The following is an 18,728-nucleotide window of genomic DNA, read 5'->3' as shown; positions in this document are numbered from 1 at the left end:
GTGCTGGATTATAAGGTCTGTTATTTAATCCTTGCTGTGCTGGATGCTCTGTGTGATCCCCTCCATCTTCCGATACATTGCATCTTATTGTTATTTCCAGCCTGATAAAACATATCCGTTTGGAGGAGACGATTGACCCCTGATGTGCTGGATGAAGAATTCTGACATTTAACCCCTGATGTGCTGGATGAAGAATTCTGGCATTTAACCCCTGATGTGCTGGATGGAGAATTCTTTCATTTAAACCCAGATGTGCTGGATAAAGAATTCTGTCATTTAACCCCTGATGTGCCGGATGAATAATGCTGTCATTTAACCTATGATGTGCTGAATGAATAATGTTCATGTAACCCCTGATGTGCTGGATGAAATATTCTGTCATTTAACCCCTGATGTGCTGGATGAAGAATTCTGATATTTAACCCCTGATGTGCTGGATGAAGAATTCTTTCGTTTGACCTCTGATGTACTGGATAAAGAATTCTGTAATTTAACCCCTGATGTGCTGGACGGAGAATTCTGTGATTTAACCCCTGATGTGTGGATGAATAATTCAGTAATTTAACCCCTGCTGTGCTGGATGGATAATTCTGTCATTTAACCCCTGATGTGCTGGATGGAAAATTCTGACATTTAACCCCTGATGTGCTGGATGGGGATATCTGCTATTTAATCCCTGATGTGCTGGATGAAAAATGCTATAATTTACCCCTGATGTGCTGGAGGGAAAATGTTGTAATTTAACCCGTGATGTGCAAGATGGAGAATTCTGTAATTTAACCTCTGACGTGCTGGATGAAGAATTCTGTCGTTTAACCCCTGATGTGCTGGATGAAGAATTCTGTAATTTAATCCCTGATGTGCTTGATGGAGAATTCTGACATTTAAACCCTGATGTGCTGAATGAAGTATTCTGTCGTTTAACCCCCGATGCACTGGATGGAGAATTCTAACAATTAAGCCCCTGATGTGCTGTATAAAGAATGCTGTCTTTTAACCCCTAATGTGCTGGATGAAGAATGGTGTCCTTTAACCCCTGAAGTGCTGGATGAAGAATGCTCTCCTTTAACCCCCGATGTGCTGGATGAAGAATTATCTTGTTTTACCCCTGATGTGCTGGATGGAGAATTCTGACAATTAACCATTGATGTGCTGGATGAAGAATGCTGTCCTTTAACCCCTGATGTGCTGGATAGAGAATTCTGTCATTTAACCCCTGATGTGCTGGGTGAAGAATTGTGTCATTTAACCCCTGATATGCTAGATGCAGAATTTTGTCATTTAACCCCTGATGTGCTAGATGAGGAATGCTATAATTTAACCCCTGATGTGCTGGATGAAGAATGCTGTCTTTTAACCCCTAATGTGCTGGATGAAGAATTCTGTCATTTAACCCCTGCTGTGCTGGATGGAGAATTCTGTCATTTAACCCCTGATGTGCTGTATGAAGAATGCTACAATTGAACCCCTGATGTGCTGGATGGAAAATTTTGTAATGTAACCCCTGATGTGCTGGATGAAAATGCTATCATTTAACCCCTGATATGCTGGATGGAGAATGCTGTAATTTAACCCATGATGTGCTAGATGGACAATTCTGACATTTAACCCCTGATCTGCTGGATGAAGGAGTCTTTAATTTAACCCCTGATTTGCAAGATGAAGAATTCTGACATTTAACCCCTGATGTGCTGGATGAATAATTCTGTCATTTAACCCCTGATCTGCTGGATAAAGGATTCTGTAATTTAACCCCTGATGTGCAAGATGGAGAATTCTGACATTTAACCCCTGATGTGCTGGATGAAGATTTCTGTCATTTAACCCCTGATGTGCTGGATGAAAAATTCTGTAATTGAATCCCTGATGTGCTGGATGGAGAATTCTGACTTTGAACCCTGATGTGCTGGATAAAGAATGCTGTCCTTTAACCCCTGATGTGCTGGATGAAGTATTTTGTCGTTTAACCCCTGATGTACTGGATTGAGAATTCTAACAATTAACCCCTGATGTGCTGGATGAAGAATGCTGTCCTTTAACCCCTGATGTGCTGGATGAAGAATTATGTTGTTTAACCCCTGATGTGCTGGATGGAGAATTCTGACAATTAACCATTGATGTGCTGGATGAAGAATGCTGTCCTTTAACCCCTGACATGCTAGATGAAGAATTCTGCCATTTAACCCCTGATGTACTGGATGGAGAATTCTAACAATTAACCCCTGATGTGTTGGATGAAGAATGCTGTCCTTTAATCCCTGATGTGCTGGATGAAGAATTATGTTGTTTAACCCCTGATGTGCTGGATGGAGAATTCTGACAATTAACCATTGATGTGCTGGATGAAGAATGTTGTCCTTTAACCCCTGACGTGCTAGATGAAGAATTCTGTCATTTAACCCCTGATGTGCTGGGTGAAGAATTATGTCATTTAACCCCTGATGTGCTAGATGAAGAATGCTGTCCTTTAACCCCTGATGTTCTGGATGAAGAATTCTGTCATTTAGCCCCTGATGCGCTGGATATAGAATTCTGTAATTTAACCTCTGATGTGTTGGATGAAGAATGCTGTAATTTAACCCCTGATGTGCTGGATGAAGAATGCTGTAACTTAACCCCTGATGTTCTGGATGAAGAATTCTGTCATTTAACCCCTGACGTGCTGGATGGAGAATGCTGCCATTTAACCTCTGATGTGCTGGATGGAGAATTCTGTCATTTAACCCCTGATGTGTTGGATGGAGAATTCTGACATTTAACCCCTGATGTGCTAGATGAAGAATGTTGTCATTTAACCCCTGATGTGCTGGATGAAGAATGCTGAAATTTAACCCTTTATGTGCTGGATGAAGAATTCTGTCATTTAACCTCTGATGTGCTGAATGGAGAATTCTGACATTTAACCCCTGATTTGCTGGATGGAGAATTCTGTCATTTAACCCCTGATGTGCTGGCTGGAGAATTCTGTCATTTAACCCCTGATGTGCTGGATGAACAATTTTGTCATTTAATCCCTGATGTACCGGGTGAAGAATGCTGTCATTTAACCCCTGATGTGCTGGATGAAGAATGCTGAAATTGAACCCTTGATGTGCTGGATGAAGAATTCTGTCATTTAACCTCTGATGTGCTGGATGGAGAATTCTGACATTTAACCCCTGATGTGCTGGATGGAGAATTCTGACATTTAACTCCTGACATACTGTATGGAGAATACTGTCATTTAACCTCTTATGTGCTGGATGGAGAATTCTGTAATTTAACCCCTGATGTGCAGTTTGGAGAATTCTGACATTTAACTCATGATGTGCTGGATGATGAATGCTGTCATTTAACCCCTGATGTGCTGGATGAAGAATTCTGACCTTTAACCCCTGATTTGCTGGATGGAGAATTCTGTCATTTAACCTCTTATGTGCTGAATGGAGAATTCTGACATTAACCCCTGATGTGCTGGAATGAGAATTCTGTCATTTAACCTGTGATGTGCTAGATGAAGATATCTGGCATTTAACCCCTGATGTGCTGGGTTCTCTCTGTGATCCCTCCATCCTCTGACACATTGTATTTTATTATTATTTCCAGTGTGATGAATGTATCCGGTTGGAGGACAGAGTTAACCCCTGGGTCCCCGTGGCCCTCCTGGGCGGTGTATATGTGCGGAGCTGAACACATGGTGTCCCTGTGGTCCTCGTAGAATGACAGAGCCTTGTCCCCGCCCCCCTCCCTCCAATCAGAGGCGGCCTCGGCCCCCGGGGTGGGCTGTGATTGGCCGGGTGGGGTGTCAGCTGTGCGGGCTCCTGTGTCGGGCACACACACTCGGTCGGAGTGTCAGTGTCGGGAGGATGGAGGTGTCTGCGGATCCGTCCACTCCGGGCTCCCTGTCCCCGCGCCTGCTCAGCGGATCCTTCCCCGGGGCCCCGGGCGCAGGGGCCCCCAGCAGCGAGTGTCGGATGGTGGAGCTGCACGGGGTGAAGGTGGCTTCCTTCGTCCTGGAGGGTCAGGAGCTGATCTGCCTGCCGCAGGTCTTCGATCTCTTCCTCAAACACCTGGTGGGCGGACTGCACACCGTCTACACCAAACTCAAGCGGCTGGACATCTCCCCGACGGTGTGTACTGTGGAGCAAGTCCGAGTTCTGCGGGGGCTGGGCGCCATCCAACCGGGAGTCAACCGATGTAAGCTCATCACCCGACGGGACTTCGAGACCCTCTACAACGACTGTACTAACGCCAGGTAAGTCACCCTACCTACCTATATATATATATATACCTGCTATATACTGTACTAACGCCGGGCAAGTCACCCTACATACCTACCTGCTATATACTCTGTATACTGTACTAACGCCAGGTAAGTCACCCTACCTACCTATATATATATATACCTGCTATATACTGTACTAACGCCGGGCAAGTCACCCTACATACCTACCTGCTATATACTCTGTATACTGTACTAACGCCAGGCACGTCACCCTTCCTACCTACCTACATACATATATATATATACCTGCTATATACTGTACTAACGCCAGGCAAGTCACCCTACCTATATATATATATATATATATATATATATATATATATATATATATATATACCTGCTATATACTCTATATACTGTACTAACGCCAGGTAAGTCACTATAATATATATATATATATATATATATATACATCTTCTATATACTGTACTAATGCCAGGCAAGTCACCATGCCTACCTCTAGATATATACCTACTATATACTCTGTTGTATTCTGTACTAATGCCAGGCAAGTCACCCTACCTACCACTATATATATATATATATATATATATATATATACACCTTCTATATACTGTATTAACGCCAGGTAAATCACCCTGCCTACCTCTAGATAGATATATACCTCCTATATACTCTGTATACTGTACTAACGCCAGGTACGTCACCCTACCTACCTACATATATATACCTTCTATATACTCTGTATGCTGTACTAATGCCAGGTAAGTCACCCTACCTACCTCCTATATACTCTATATACTGTACTAACGCCAGGCAAGTTGCCCTACCTACCTATATTTATACCATCTATATACTCTATATATTGTACTAATGCCAGGCAAGTCACCCTACCTACCTCTATATTTACCTCCTATATACTGTACTAACGGCAGGTATGTGACTACCTACCTCCTACATACTCTACAACGAAGGTATTAATGCCAGATAAATCACCCTAACTACCTCATAACCCCTCTATATACTTTATTTACTGTACTAATGCTAGGTACTTGATTACCTTACTCATATATATATATATATATATATATATATATATATATATATATATATACATACATACATACACTGTACTAACACCAGGTCATTGCTGAATACCTCCCAGTCCTCCTATATACTCTACAACGACTGTACTAATGGCAGGTCAGTGTCAGTGCCTCATACCTCTCTGTGCCTCATACCTCCTCTGTATACTTTATATTCTGTATCAACAAAAATTCCATGTCTCATACCTCCTCTATATACTGCACCAATGCCAGGTCAGTGCCAGTGTCAGTGCATCATACCTCTACCAGTACCTAGATCAGTGCCTCATACCTCTACCAGTATCTAGAGCAGTGCCTCATACCTCTGCCAGTGCCATGCATACCTTTTTAAACTGCACCAATGCCAGAGCAGTGCCTCATACCTCTGCCAGCACCTAGGGCGGTGCCTCGTACCTCTGCCAGCACCTAGGACAGTGCCTCATACCCCTGCTATTGCCATGCATAACTTTATATAGTGCACCAACGGCAGATCTGCCAGCACCTAGGACAGTGCCTCATACTTCTGCCAGTGCCATGCATAACCTTATGTACTGCACCAATGCCAGGCCATAACTCCCCTAATGCCTCATACCAATGCTTGTGCAATGCATAACTTTATATACAGTGCCAGTGCCTCGTACCTTTTATATACTGCAGGTCAGTGCCCCATATCTCTGTCAGTGCCATGCATTACTTTAAATACTGTACCAACACCAGGTCAGTGCCTCATACCTCTGCTAGTGCCTATGTCAGTGCAATATATAGCTTTATATACCTCACCAACACCAGGTCAGTGACCGTGCCTCATACCACTGTCAGTGCTGTCTATATCAGTGCCATGCATAACTTTATATACTGCAGCAGCTCCAGGTCAGTGCCTCATACCTTACTCATTGCAACTTTATCCTCAGTGCCTCTGTCAGTGTGACTTTATCCTCAGTGCCTCTGTTAGTGTGACTTTATGGTCCATGCCTTAGGCCTCATTCAGTGTTAGGTGGAACTTTATGTTGAGTGCTTCAGGCTTTTGTTAGTGCAGGGTGCTACTTTATGGTTGGTGCCTCATGCCTCACTCAGTGCAAAGTGTAACTTTATAGTAGTCCATGTCTGATGCCTCTGTCAGTGCAAGGCGCAACTCTAAGCCAGTGCAACTTCAGGGTCAGTGCCTCGCTAAGAGCCATGCATAACTATATACTGCATGAGTACCCGATGCCTCGTGCAGTGCAAGGTGCTATTTTGAGGTTAGTGACCCCTCAGTGCAACCTTTTGGTAAGTGCCTCATGGCTCACTCACTGCAATGTGCAACATGATGGTCGGTGTCTGTTGGCCCTGTCAGTGCAGGGTGCATCTTTATGGCCAGTGCCCCCCCCATGCCCCTGCCAGTGCCACTTTAAGGTCAGTGCCACCATGCCTAAGCTAAGTGCCATGCATAGCTATATAATGCATGTGTGTCATATGACCCACTCCGTGCAAGGTGCAACTTTCTGCTCTGTGTCTGATGCCTCTGTCAGTGCAGGGTGCATTTTTATGACCGGTGCCCCCCCATGCCTCTGTCAGTGCAGGGTGCATTTTTATGACCGGTGCCCCCCCATGCCTCTGTCAGTGCAGGGTGCATTTTTATGACCGGTGCCCCCCATGCCTCTGTCAGTGCAGGGTGCATTTTTATGACTGGTGCCCCCCCATGCCTCTGTCAGTGCAGGGTGCATTTTTATGACTGGTGCCCCCCCATGCCTCTGTCAGTGCAGGGTGCATTTTTATGACCGGTGCCCCCCCCTGCCTTTGTCAGTGCAACTTTATTATTAATACCTCACTGAATGCAAGGTGCAACTTTCTGGTCAGATTTTGTATGTGACTAGGTGGCATTCATAACTTGTATATCCTACGTGAGTGCCTCATACCTCACTCAGTGCAATGTGTACCTCCTGTCTCACCTAGTGCAATACACATCTTTATATACTGTATCAGTCGGTGCAATGGGCAACTTTATATTATCAGCCTTCCTAGGTCAGTGCCTTCCGTGGTACTCTGCAATCTGCATCTTTAAGATTCCATACCTCATACCTCACTCAGCACATCTTCATATACTGAATCGGTGCCTCATGTAATGTGTCACTTTACTTCTACTGCACCAATGTCAGGTCAGTCCATTATACTGTACAATACTTGGGTAAATGTGCAACTTTCCTTGTAATGCATTCTTGCTCAGATCAGTGCCTCGTGCCCCACTGAGTGCAACATTTAAATTTTACTTACTGCAGCCTTGCTAGGTAAGTGCCTCATACCTCACTCAGGACAATGTACATCTTTACATCCTGCGACAGTGCCAGGTCAGTGCCTGGCACCTCATTCAGTGCAACTTTATATTCTGCACCAACAACAGGTCAGCACCTCGTGCCTCTATAGATGTGATGTAGAAGTGTATATACAAAGCTTCCCTAGGTCAGTGCCTTGAGCCTTACTGCATAATATGGACAACTTTATATGTAGCAACCGCAAGTCAGTGCCTCGTACCTCGCCGAGTGCAGCTTCAACTAAACTGTGCCAGCCAAGGATTGGTGACCTTTTATCTTACTATGTATGTAGATGAGACGATATCTACAGCCCAACTCCAGTGCCTCGTGCCTCACTTACAGCAATAATGACAGGTGAGGCCAATATGTTATATATACCGCAGCTGGACACCTGTTATATACTCTGTTATATACTGGTCATAATATATTCTATATATAACAAAGCTGGGCACCTGGTATGTACTGGTCATAATATATTCTCTCTCTATATATATAAGCAAAGCTGGACACCTGTTATATACTGGTCATTATATATATATATATATATATATATATATATATATATATATATATATAACATATAGCAAAGCTGAACGCCTGTTATATACTGGTCATGTTATATATTCTATATATTGCAAAGCTGGGCACCTGCTATATGATGCTGGTCATAATATATTCTATATAGTAAAGATGGACGCCTGTTATATACTGGTCATAATATGTTCTATATATAGCAAAGCTGGGCACAATAAATTATAAATATCACAGCTGGGCACATTATAAATCAAACATACCACACCTTGGCACGCTGTGTTATATACACCATAAGTGAGCATCTGGCATACATTGGGCACATATTCTATACACATATTCTATACACCTCACCTAGACACCTGCTATATACTGGGCACACTACATTATATAGTATACCACAACTTAATGTTATTATGGGCATATGACATGATATAATATTATATATATACCTCAGATAAGCACCTGTTATATACTGGACTAGGAAGACTATGCTTGCCACATCTGGACACATCTGGACACCTGCTATACTGGGCATGCTATATTATGTGTGTCTGTGTGTGTGTGTGTGTTGGCACTACATTATATATACACCACAGTCAGAACCTGTTATACACTGGCCACATATAACATACCTCTGTTTGGTACCTGTTAAACACTGGGAATACTAATGTATATCACAACTGGGCACCTGATATATACACCACAGCGGGACACCTGTCACTTGTTATATACTCTGCTAGCACTATGTTCACATATATGACACAACTGGGCACCTTGCATATTATATACCACATTTGGGCACCTGTTATGTACTGGCCATACTATATTCTATATACCACAAATATATATTGTATGTATAATATAGATGGGCACAATATATTATATATCCCAAAGCTGTACACCTGTTATACTGGGTGGGCACAATATCTTACAGTATGTGTGTGTATATATATATATATATATATATATATATATATATATATATACCGCGGATAGGCATCTGTTATATACTGGCCACAATATATGTCCCACAGTATACATCAAAACTGGCTGCCTGTTATATACAGTGTATATTATATTGTATATAAAGCACAATTGGGCTCCTATTAAAAATTGGACTTAATATGTTGTATATACCACAGTTGGGTAATTGTTCTATACTGGTGATAATATATATATATATATATATATATATATACATATATATATATATATTATTATCTAATATGTATAAATTATTATTATTATTATTATTATCTCTATCACAGCTGGGTACCTGTTATATACTGGGCATAGTATATCATATACCACAGCTGAGTAGCTGCTATATTCTTGGCACAGTATATTTTGTACTGTATACCATCGCTGGAATCCTGTGTAATCTATGTGTTGTATCTAGTGTCCGGTGCTGTTGCTCTCTCTGTACAGTCTCTTCTGTGCTGATGTAATGTATTATCTTTTGTGTGTTTTGTAGTATGTATGATATAGATTATCGTATGCCGTGCATGTATGATATACTTTGTATTGTGTGCTGTGTGTGCTGTGTGTGCTGTATACATTGTATCATGTGCTGTGTATGATCTATACATTGTATCATGTGCTGTGTATGATCTATACATTGTATCGTGTGTGTTCTAAACACGGTATGGTGTGATATATACATTGTAAGGTGTGCTGTAAGTAATATATACTGTACAGTGAGCTGTGAGTGATATAGATTGTACAGCATGTGTTCTATACATGTTACAAAGTGCTATGTTGATTGACATATATATATATATATAATATATATGGTATGGTGTGGTGTGGTGGGATTGTGGCTCTCTCTGCCCCTTCCTGCATCCGTTGGGTTTTCGCTGCCATTCTTATCTATATTTATTGTTATTATTAATATTATTATTATTATTTTATTTTTTTTCTTCACCTTTTTGTATTCCTGAGGCTCATACAACGTATGACTCCCGGCCTCATGTCTGTGGATTGTACCACGCTCCGCTTGTGATTGTTCCTCTGACTTTAATTAAATTGCTTTTATCAGGCCAGCTGCTGCCAAGCAGAGACGACTTTGTCTGATTCCAAGTTTTAGTAAATCCCATTCAGAGAAATCTTTCACTTATCACAAGTATCGAGCAATATTCACAAGACGTCCTCTCCTCAGCCTCATTCTATGAAAAGTGCTTCTGTAGCAGGTGTTGATGGAGAGGTCAATGAATTCTACATGGGGTTAGCGAGCTACTGGTCTGTCGTTTTTTTCCTTTTACCCTCTTATCGCCATTGCACTGTACGAAGTCGGCGTTCATTCTCACAGGAGGAGAAAATAAGTAAAAAAAAAAAACGCTACGCCACTGAGACTTATCATAGCACATTAACCTATTCCATCTGCTGTGAATGGACATTGCATATTTTATGGTAAACCTGCTGGATACGGTGAAACAATGTAACACTCGACCTTTACATTTTATGCTCATTGCTGAGTACTCAGCAGTGGAAAATGTAATTGTTTTGTAGCCTTTTGTGTCTGTCAGGACCTTGCATGTAGCCAGAAACTCAGAATGACGCAGCGCACCTGGATTCTGCATAGGAATATTAAAAATGGCGGCACTCAGTGAATTTTATATTATGTTGTAACTTTAATCACTGATAATCTTGGTAATACATTTTTTTTTAATCTTTTATTTTTTTTTGGTGAAAAAAAGATTTCTCCCCTGGAGAAGGCTGCCTTTCTGTCTTGCTTATAACCTCATATATACATTGTAATGTATCACCTGCCTTGATATAGATTATATATTTATTGTACGAGTGCCACGTCTGTCTGTTCTCACCTGCTGCTGATATAAATGATTGTATAAAGAGAGCGTCTGCCTACTGGGAGAGTACAGACAAACCATCCATCAGCCGCTATATATACTCGTCTTCATATACCTTACATTGATTTATATATATATATGTGTGTATGTTTGTGTGTATCTGTATATATTTTATATATATATATATATATATATATATATATATATATATATATATATATATGTGTATATATATATATATATATATATATATATATATATATAATGTGTGTGTGTGTGTGTGTGTGTGTATATATATATATATATATATATATATATATTTATATTCTTCTCTGCCTGTGTGTGTGCATTAAGAAAGCTTCCAGTCTGCGATAGAAATCCTGATGAATAATATTTGAGGGAATGCAGAATACAGGCTGGCTTTAATGCATTATAGAGGAGAGTCACAAAATACCCAACATCAAGTTTGCCGTTTTTTCTTTTTGTTTTTAATTGTGTTTTATTTGTTTGTTTGTCCCGTCTTTTTATTTTATTTTTTTATCACTTTTTTTTGTCATTTTGTTTTCATTGTTTGTTTCTGTATTTATTTATTTATTTATTTATTTTTAAAATGTTTGTTTCTTTGTTTTTATTTATTTCTTTTGTCTGATTGTAGGCCCGTTAAATATAAGTCCACATTTACTTGCCTCGCTCTCCTTGCTCCTCTGTTCTGAGCATCCTCTTCTCTTTTGGCAATAGAAACTAAGGAAAGGTTCTGTTTGTGTGAAGTGTATTCCATTATGAGTTAATTGCGTGCTACGATCGCTGTGAAATTACTTTTTTTTTGTTTTCTTGCCAATTGGTGCTTTTTTTTTATTTTATAAAAATATAAAAAAATGTGAAAAAAGTTCAAAAATAAAAAAAAAATACAAAAAAGTAAAAATACACAAATAATACACACAGTGATGGTAGAGTCATATTTATGGCGGTACATTATGTCGGTGTATATGGAGAATGGTTTCTGAGCAGTTAGAAGTATCATGGTTGTTGTAAATCTTATCATTCTGTAGTGTGTTGGCCGTGTGATGGACACAAGAAGAACCACGGGGGCGATTCTGCTCTCAGCACACTTTTATGGATGGATAGATATGGAAGAGATACATAGATGATTAGATACAGATAGATGCATAGTTTGATGATAAGATACAGATATGAACATAGTTTGTTAGATATATAGTTTGATGAATAGATACAGATAGATACACTATAGTCTTCCATGAATAGATACAGATTGATACATAGTTTGGTGAATAGATACAGATAGATACATAGTTTGGTGAATAGATACAGATCAATACATAGTTTAATAATTTGTTTGGTGAATAGATACAAATCAATACATAGTTTGGTGAATAGATACAAATCAATACATAGTTTGGTGAATAGATACAGATCGATACATATTTTGGTGAATAGATACAGATAGACACATATTTTGGTGAATAGATACAGATAGACACATACTTTGGTGAATAGATACAAATCGATACATAGTTTGGTGAATAGATGCAAATCTATGCATAGTTTGGTGAATAGATACAAATCAATACATAGTTTGGTGAATAGCTACAGATCGATACATAGTTTGGTGAATAGATACAGATAGATACATAGTTTGGTGAATAGATACAAATCGAGGCATAGTTTGGTGAATAGATACAGATCGATAATTAGTTTGGTGAATAGATACAGATAGATACATAGTTTGGTGCATAGATACAGATCGATACATAGTTTGGTGAATAGATACAGATTGATATATAGTTTGGTGAATAGATACAGATTGATATATAGTTTGGTGAATAGATACAGATTGATACATAGTTTGGTGAATAGATACAGCTCGATACATAGTTTGGTGAATAGATACAGATAGATGCATAGTTTGGTGAATAGATACAGATCGATACATAGTTTGGTGAATAGATACAAATCAATACATAGTTTGGTGAATAGATACAGATCGATACATAGTTTGGTGAATAGATACAGATCGATACATAGTTTGGTGAATAGATACAGATCGATACATAGTTTGGTGAATAGATACAGATCGATACATAGTTTGGTGAATAGATACAGATCGATAATTAGTTTGGTGAATAGATACAGATAGACATGTAGGGGGTTATTTACGAAAGGCAAATCCACTTTGCACTGCAAGTGCTCTTAAAAGTGCAGTCGTTCTCTAAGCCCCCGTACACACGGTTCGGAAATTCCAACCACAAAATCTGTCAGATTTTTTTCAGACAGATTTTGTCAGAAACTGGTGTTGCATACACACGGTCGGACAAAGTTGTCGGAAAATCCAATCATTCGGAACGTGATGACGTCCGTTCATTCCGACAGGATTACGTTCAGGCTAGTAGCCAATAGCTTTGCTCTCGTACTTTGATCTGGGCATGCGTGGCACTTTGTCCGATCAGAATTCTCTACAAAAAAAGTCAGATCGGATTTTGTTGTCGGAAAAAATGGGAGATCCTGCTCTCAAATTTTGGAAAAAGTCCGATAGAGCCCACACATGATCGGATTTTCCGACAATATAATCCGATCGGACCTTTTCCGTCGGAATTTCCGACTGTGTGTACGGGGCAGATCTGAAATGAATGGAAGCTCTTCTGATTTTATCATCCAATCACGTGCAAGCTAAAATGCTGTTTTTTATCTTCCTTGCATGTCCCCCTCGGATCTACAGCGACTGCACTACTAAGTGCAGTGCAAGGTGGAGTTTCCTTTAGTAAATAAGCCCCCATAGTTCAAAAGATAGATACATAGTTTGCTGAATAGATAGTTTATGGATAGATACATAGTTTGATAAATAGATACAGATAGATACATAGTTCGATAAATACATAGTTTGATAGGTAGATACAGTAAAACCTTGGTTTGAGAGTAGCTTGGTTTGAGAGTGCTTTGCAAGACAAACCAATTTTTTAAATACATTTTGACTTGATATACAAGTAGCGTCACAACTGAGTATAAAAGAGAAGAGAGGCGCCTCTAAGTGTAGCAATATGGTTACATTTAATGAAAGTACAATATTTAGCTACATATTGCTACACTTAGAGGTGTCCTCTCTTCTCTTTTATACTCTGGAGCTCTGGCTGGATTCTCCTTCTAACCCCCTTGTGGAGGTTTCCATGTGTGGATGGACATTTTTATGGTTACACAACCTGGTCACATTGCTATAATCTTTTTATATGGACTATAAACTGAAGGACTTATGAAGCAATGGTTGTGGAACGAATCATTTGAGTTTCCATTATTTCTTATGGGGAAATTTGCTTTGATATACAAGTGCTTTGGATTACAAGCATATTTCTAGAACGAATTATTCTTGCAATCCAAGATTATACTGTAGTTCAATAGACAGATACATAGTTTGATGAATAGATACAGATGGATATAAAGTTTGATGAATAGATACAGGTAGTTGCATAGTTTGAATAGATACAGATAGTTTGATGAATAGATAGTTAGATTGAGAGATCCATAGTTTGATAGATACATAGTCCCATGAATAGATACAGGTAGATACAGTGTATTCTTCCATGAATAGATACAGGTAGATACAGTGTATTCTTCCATGAATAGATACAGGTAGATACAGTGTATTCTTCCATGAATAGATACAGGTAGATACAGTGTATTCTTCCATGAATAGATACAGATATATATTTCAATGAATAGATACAGATCGATACCTAGTTCAATAGACGGATACATAGTTTGATAAATAGATATAGAAAGTTTGATGAATAGATAGTTGGATGGATAGCTACAGGTAAATACAAAGTTTGATGAATAGATACAGATAGATAGTTTGATGAATAGATAGTTGGATAGATAAATTCATTGTTCGATAAGTAGATACATAGTTTGATAGATACATAGTGATTAGATACAGCTAGATATAAAGTTAGATGGATCAGTACAGAGATGCATACATGGATGGATGGATGGATGGATGGATGAATAGATACATGGATGGATGAATAGATACATAGATGGATGGATGAATAGATATGGAATAGATTCATGGGTGGATGGATGAATAGATGGATGGATGGATGGATGGATGGATGGATGAATAGATACATGGATGGATGGATAGATATGGAATAGATGGATGGATGGATGGATGGATGGATAGATATGGAATAGATACATGGATGGATGGATGGCTAGATATGGAATAGATACATGGATGGATGGATGAATAGATACATGGATGGATGGATGAATAGATACATGGATGGATGGATGAATAGATACATGGATGGATGGATGGATGAATAGATACATGGATGGATGGATGGATATGGAATAGATAGATGGATGGATGAATAGATACATGGATGGATAGATACATGGATGGATGGCTAGATATGGAATAGATGGATGGATGGATGGATGAATAGATACATGGATGGATAGATATGGAATAGATACATGGATGGATGGATGGATAGATATGGAATACATACATGGATGGATGGATGAATAGATACATGGATGGATGGATGGATAGATATGGAATAGATACATGGATGGATGGGTGGATGAATAGATACATGGATGGATGGGTGGATGAATAGATACATGGATGGATGGATGGATGGATAGATGTGGAATAGATACATGGATGGATGGATGGATAGATATGGAATAGATACATGGATGGATGAATAGATACATGGATGGATGGATGGATGAATAGATACATGGATGGATGGATGGATGAATAGATACATGGATGGATGGATGAATAGATACATGGATGGATGGATGAATAGATACATGGATGGATGGATGAATAGATATGGAATAGATACATTATTAGATGGATCAGTACAGAGATACATAAATAGTTCCATTGATGGATAGATATACGAATGAATGGATATAAATACCTGGTTGAACTGAGATGTACATGGATGGATGGATGGACAAATAGATAGATAGATACTTAAGTACATATAGATATTCAGACTGTCCATATCCCAAAGGAACTTGCAATCTAACCCTTCATCTAGTAGTATGTAGTCACTGGACTTGTTCTCTAATGTTGAAGATGTTTTTTGTAGCTTCTCTGAGTGACTGCTGCAATTTATTTATTTTTTTAAAACATTTATAATGAAAAGGTAAAAAGTTGTAACAATCCGAATAAGATAACATACATTCTAAACAAAGCCACCTGTGTATAAGGGACAGGCGTGTGAGCAGGATACTCCAGCAAGGCTCCGTATCATCATACAGTGATCTTAACTTGTGATCATCATAGACACACGTGAAGCCAAGATCATAGACCATTGAGCCCCGTGGGGTTGGACGCCAATGTCTGACATCATCCACCACCAAACCTGCCTCGGGGTAGAAAGACAAATAAATAGACCCAAGACAAGAAATGGGTAAAGCTGCCCATAGACGAGTCGAAAACCCAAAGAAAAATTCTTGGTCGTTTGTTTTTCGCATTATTAGCGTGACAGCTGTGACACGCAATTTTTCATGCCGCAGCCGAAAACTGCCTGATCCAACATGCTGGATTTTGTTTAGAAAAACGAAACAATTGATGGCACAAATGCCATTTTCGTTTTTTGATCCACAGAAGGTTCCGTTTTTGACTCTTCTGTGGCTGGACTACGAGTACAGAGAGAAAGATAAAGTAAGCAATGAGAGAGACACAGAGAGAGAGAGAGAGAGAGGAAAAAAGGGGGGCTGGCAGGGCAGCACAACATGACTGGGGGGGGGGGGGGGCAACAAGCGCACACCTGTCCACCAGAACCAGTACAGTTATCTGAATGAAAGGAAAATCCAGATGGCTGCACACCAAACCGAGATCCAAATCCCTTTATTGTCATAAAACCATAAAGAGCACTACATGTACAAGCAAGAGAGGAACAGCTTACGCGTTTCACACACATGTGGTTTATCAAAGCCCATTTGTTTCATCTATAAACTGTTCATTTATACCTAGCCAGAACCCCCCCCCCCCCTCGAGGGTGTCAGCAGGTTAATTAACCAATTCAATACCATGTTCTTATCATTGCTTAGCATTCAAAAACTTGTGTTACAAAAAAAAAAAATAACAAAGTGTAAAAATAATCCAAAAAAAAAAAAATATATATATATATATATATATATATATATATATATATATAGGTATATATATATATATATATATATATATATATATATTTATGGTTGGAGCCCTCCGCTGTAAGAGATATGAAAGAACACATAAACACGTCACAAGACTAACAACATAAAATAGACCTGAATTGTGCCCTTGGTCTGCTGTAAGGTAAGCCCTGGTGAGCTGGGCGGTGAGCCCTGCTCTGCTGGGCGATATGCCAAGAGAAGGCCGCAAAAGATTTGGTGTAGGGAGGTAATTATTAATTTATGTACAGCAAGACACTACTGGGCAAAGTTTCTGAAGGCTCAGGACATTTCCACTTGTGGATTGGAGATGTATCGAGTAAAGCAGGTGGATTCCCGCCTGCCCATCTTTGATCGCGTGGACTGGGACCCCGTTTCGTGAGGCTGCTGATGCTGCTCCAATGCGAAAGAATGTCCAAGAAAATGACCAAGGTCCTGGCCTAATTTGCTCAAAAGGAACCTGACGTGACTAATGAACTGGTTGCCGCCTGGGGTACTAATCGAGAACGGTAGTAATGGGCTGTCCTGCGAGGGATCAAACATATGGGCCAAAAATTGATCTAGGATGGACACGGGGCACCAGGCTTTGAGAGTTTGGAAAGGTTTTATGTCAACCCCTGGACCGGACTATTGTGTTTTGGACACGCTGAGGAGCAAGATGAAGTCTGATGGCGTGTGAGGTGGTGTCTATGTAACACTTTACAACTGGGATGGTGACAGTATTCACTGGGGCGTAAGAAGCTGTAGAAAGCCAGGTAGATGGCTGCTTGAAGGACCAGGCTGAATTTAGCCAAAAGGGGAATGTGACAGGATGAAAGACATGTCTCGGAATATGGCGCTGGTGACGGGTAGCCGTTTGATACTGATTTGGGGTCATTGCCTGTGAATACCACACAACATGGTCTTGACCGTATGGGCGGCGAACAAGACGGTTTGTTAGGATCTCATAAGGGGATGAAATACTGGATGTCAGCTGAGTGGGATCTAAGGTATTGTGTGACAATGCCAACTGTGTGCGGTGGCATAATATGAAGACCGGGATGTGATGGAGAACTCTTGGTATTGCTCTGGGGTTTGAGGCTAGTAACCTGACATAGAACCTCTAGGCTGCCCGGTAGGCCTTCAGGGTGTTGTGAGATAGTGAAAGATTAATAAGGCAGGTAGCGTCGTGAAAGTGTTGTTTGAATCCGAGGTTAGCTATGACCAGTGTGGGATAAGAGACATGGTCGGGTCGGTTCCAGGTTCCTGCAAAAAATAACGAAGCAAAGTTAACGGGTAGTGCGTCGGCCAGATTATTGCATTTGTCTGGGATGTGGACGCATAGGACGTTAGATTGGTGCTGTGGGGATAGTGGCACCAGCCTGCACAGGAAGGCCACGATGGCCAGCTACTAGGACCTCCTTTATTTATAATACTGGCTGTAGCTTGGTTGTCTGTGGCGAACGTCACTGTTTGTCCTGCCCAGTTGTTGCACCAGACTTGAGCTGCTGCGACAATGGGGTAGAGGTCGAACAAAGAGGAGGACTAACTGAACCCAGGAATCAAGAGGATTTCTGACGGCCATGGCCCTATAAACCCAATTTGACCAAAA

General features: G+C 40.1%; 1 protein-coding gene across 6 annotated transcripts in view; it reads left to right on the top strand.

Annotated features, from left to right (window-relative positions):
* Positions 1-3,807: 3,807 nt before the first annotated feature.
* Positions 3,808-18,728, top strand: part of DACH2 (dachshund family transcription factor 2) — a 669,978-nt gene continuing 655,057 nt past the window's right edge. For 2 of the 6 annotated variants that reach the window (XM_077485223.1, XM_077485208.1), the window contains exon 1: positions 3,809-4,234. In XM_077485223.1, coding sequence (XP_077341349.1) covers positions 3,846-4,234 — 389 coding nt within the window. In that variant the 5' untranslated portion in view covers positions 3,809-3,845. Of the gene's footprint in view, positions 4,235-18,728 lie in introns of all 6 variants that reach the window. The other 4 variants (XM_077485235.1, XM_077485231.1, XM_077485215.1 and 1 more) reach the window with 3 other exon arrangements.

Source organism: Lithobates pipiens, unplaced genomic scaffold (assembly GCF_037356315.1).
Source record: "Lithobates pipiens isolate NorthernLeopardFrog02 unplaced genomic scaffold, aLitPip1_a1.2 Scaffold_1, whole genome shotgun sequence".
NCBI classification, from domain to species: domain Eukaryota; kingdom Metazoa; phylum Chordata; class Amphibia; order Anura; family Ranidae; genus Lithobates; species Lithobates pipiens.
Note: the sequence above shows the minus strand (reverse complement) of the source record. Positions and strands in the feature narration are given on the sequence as shown.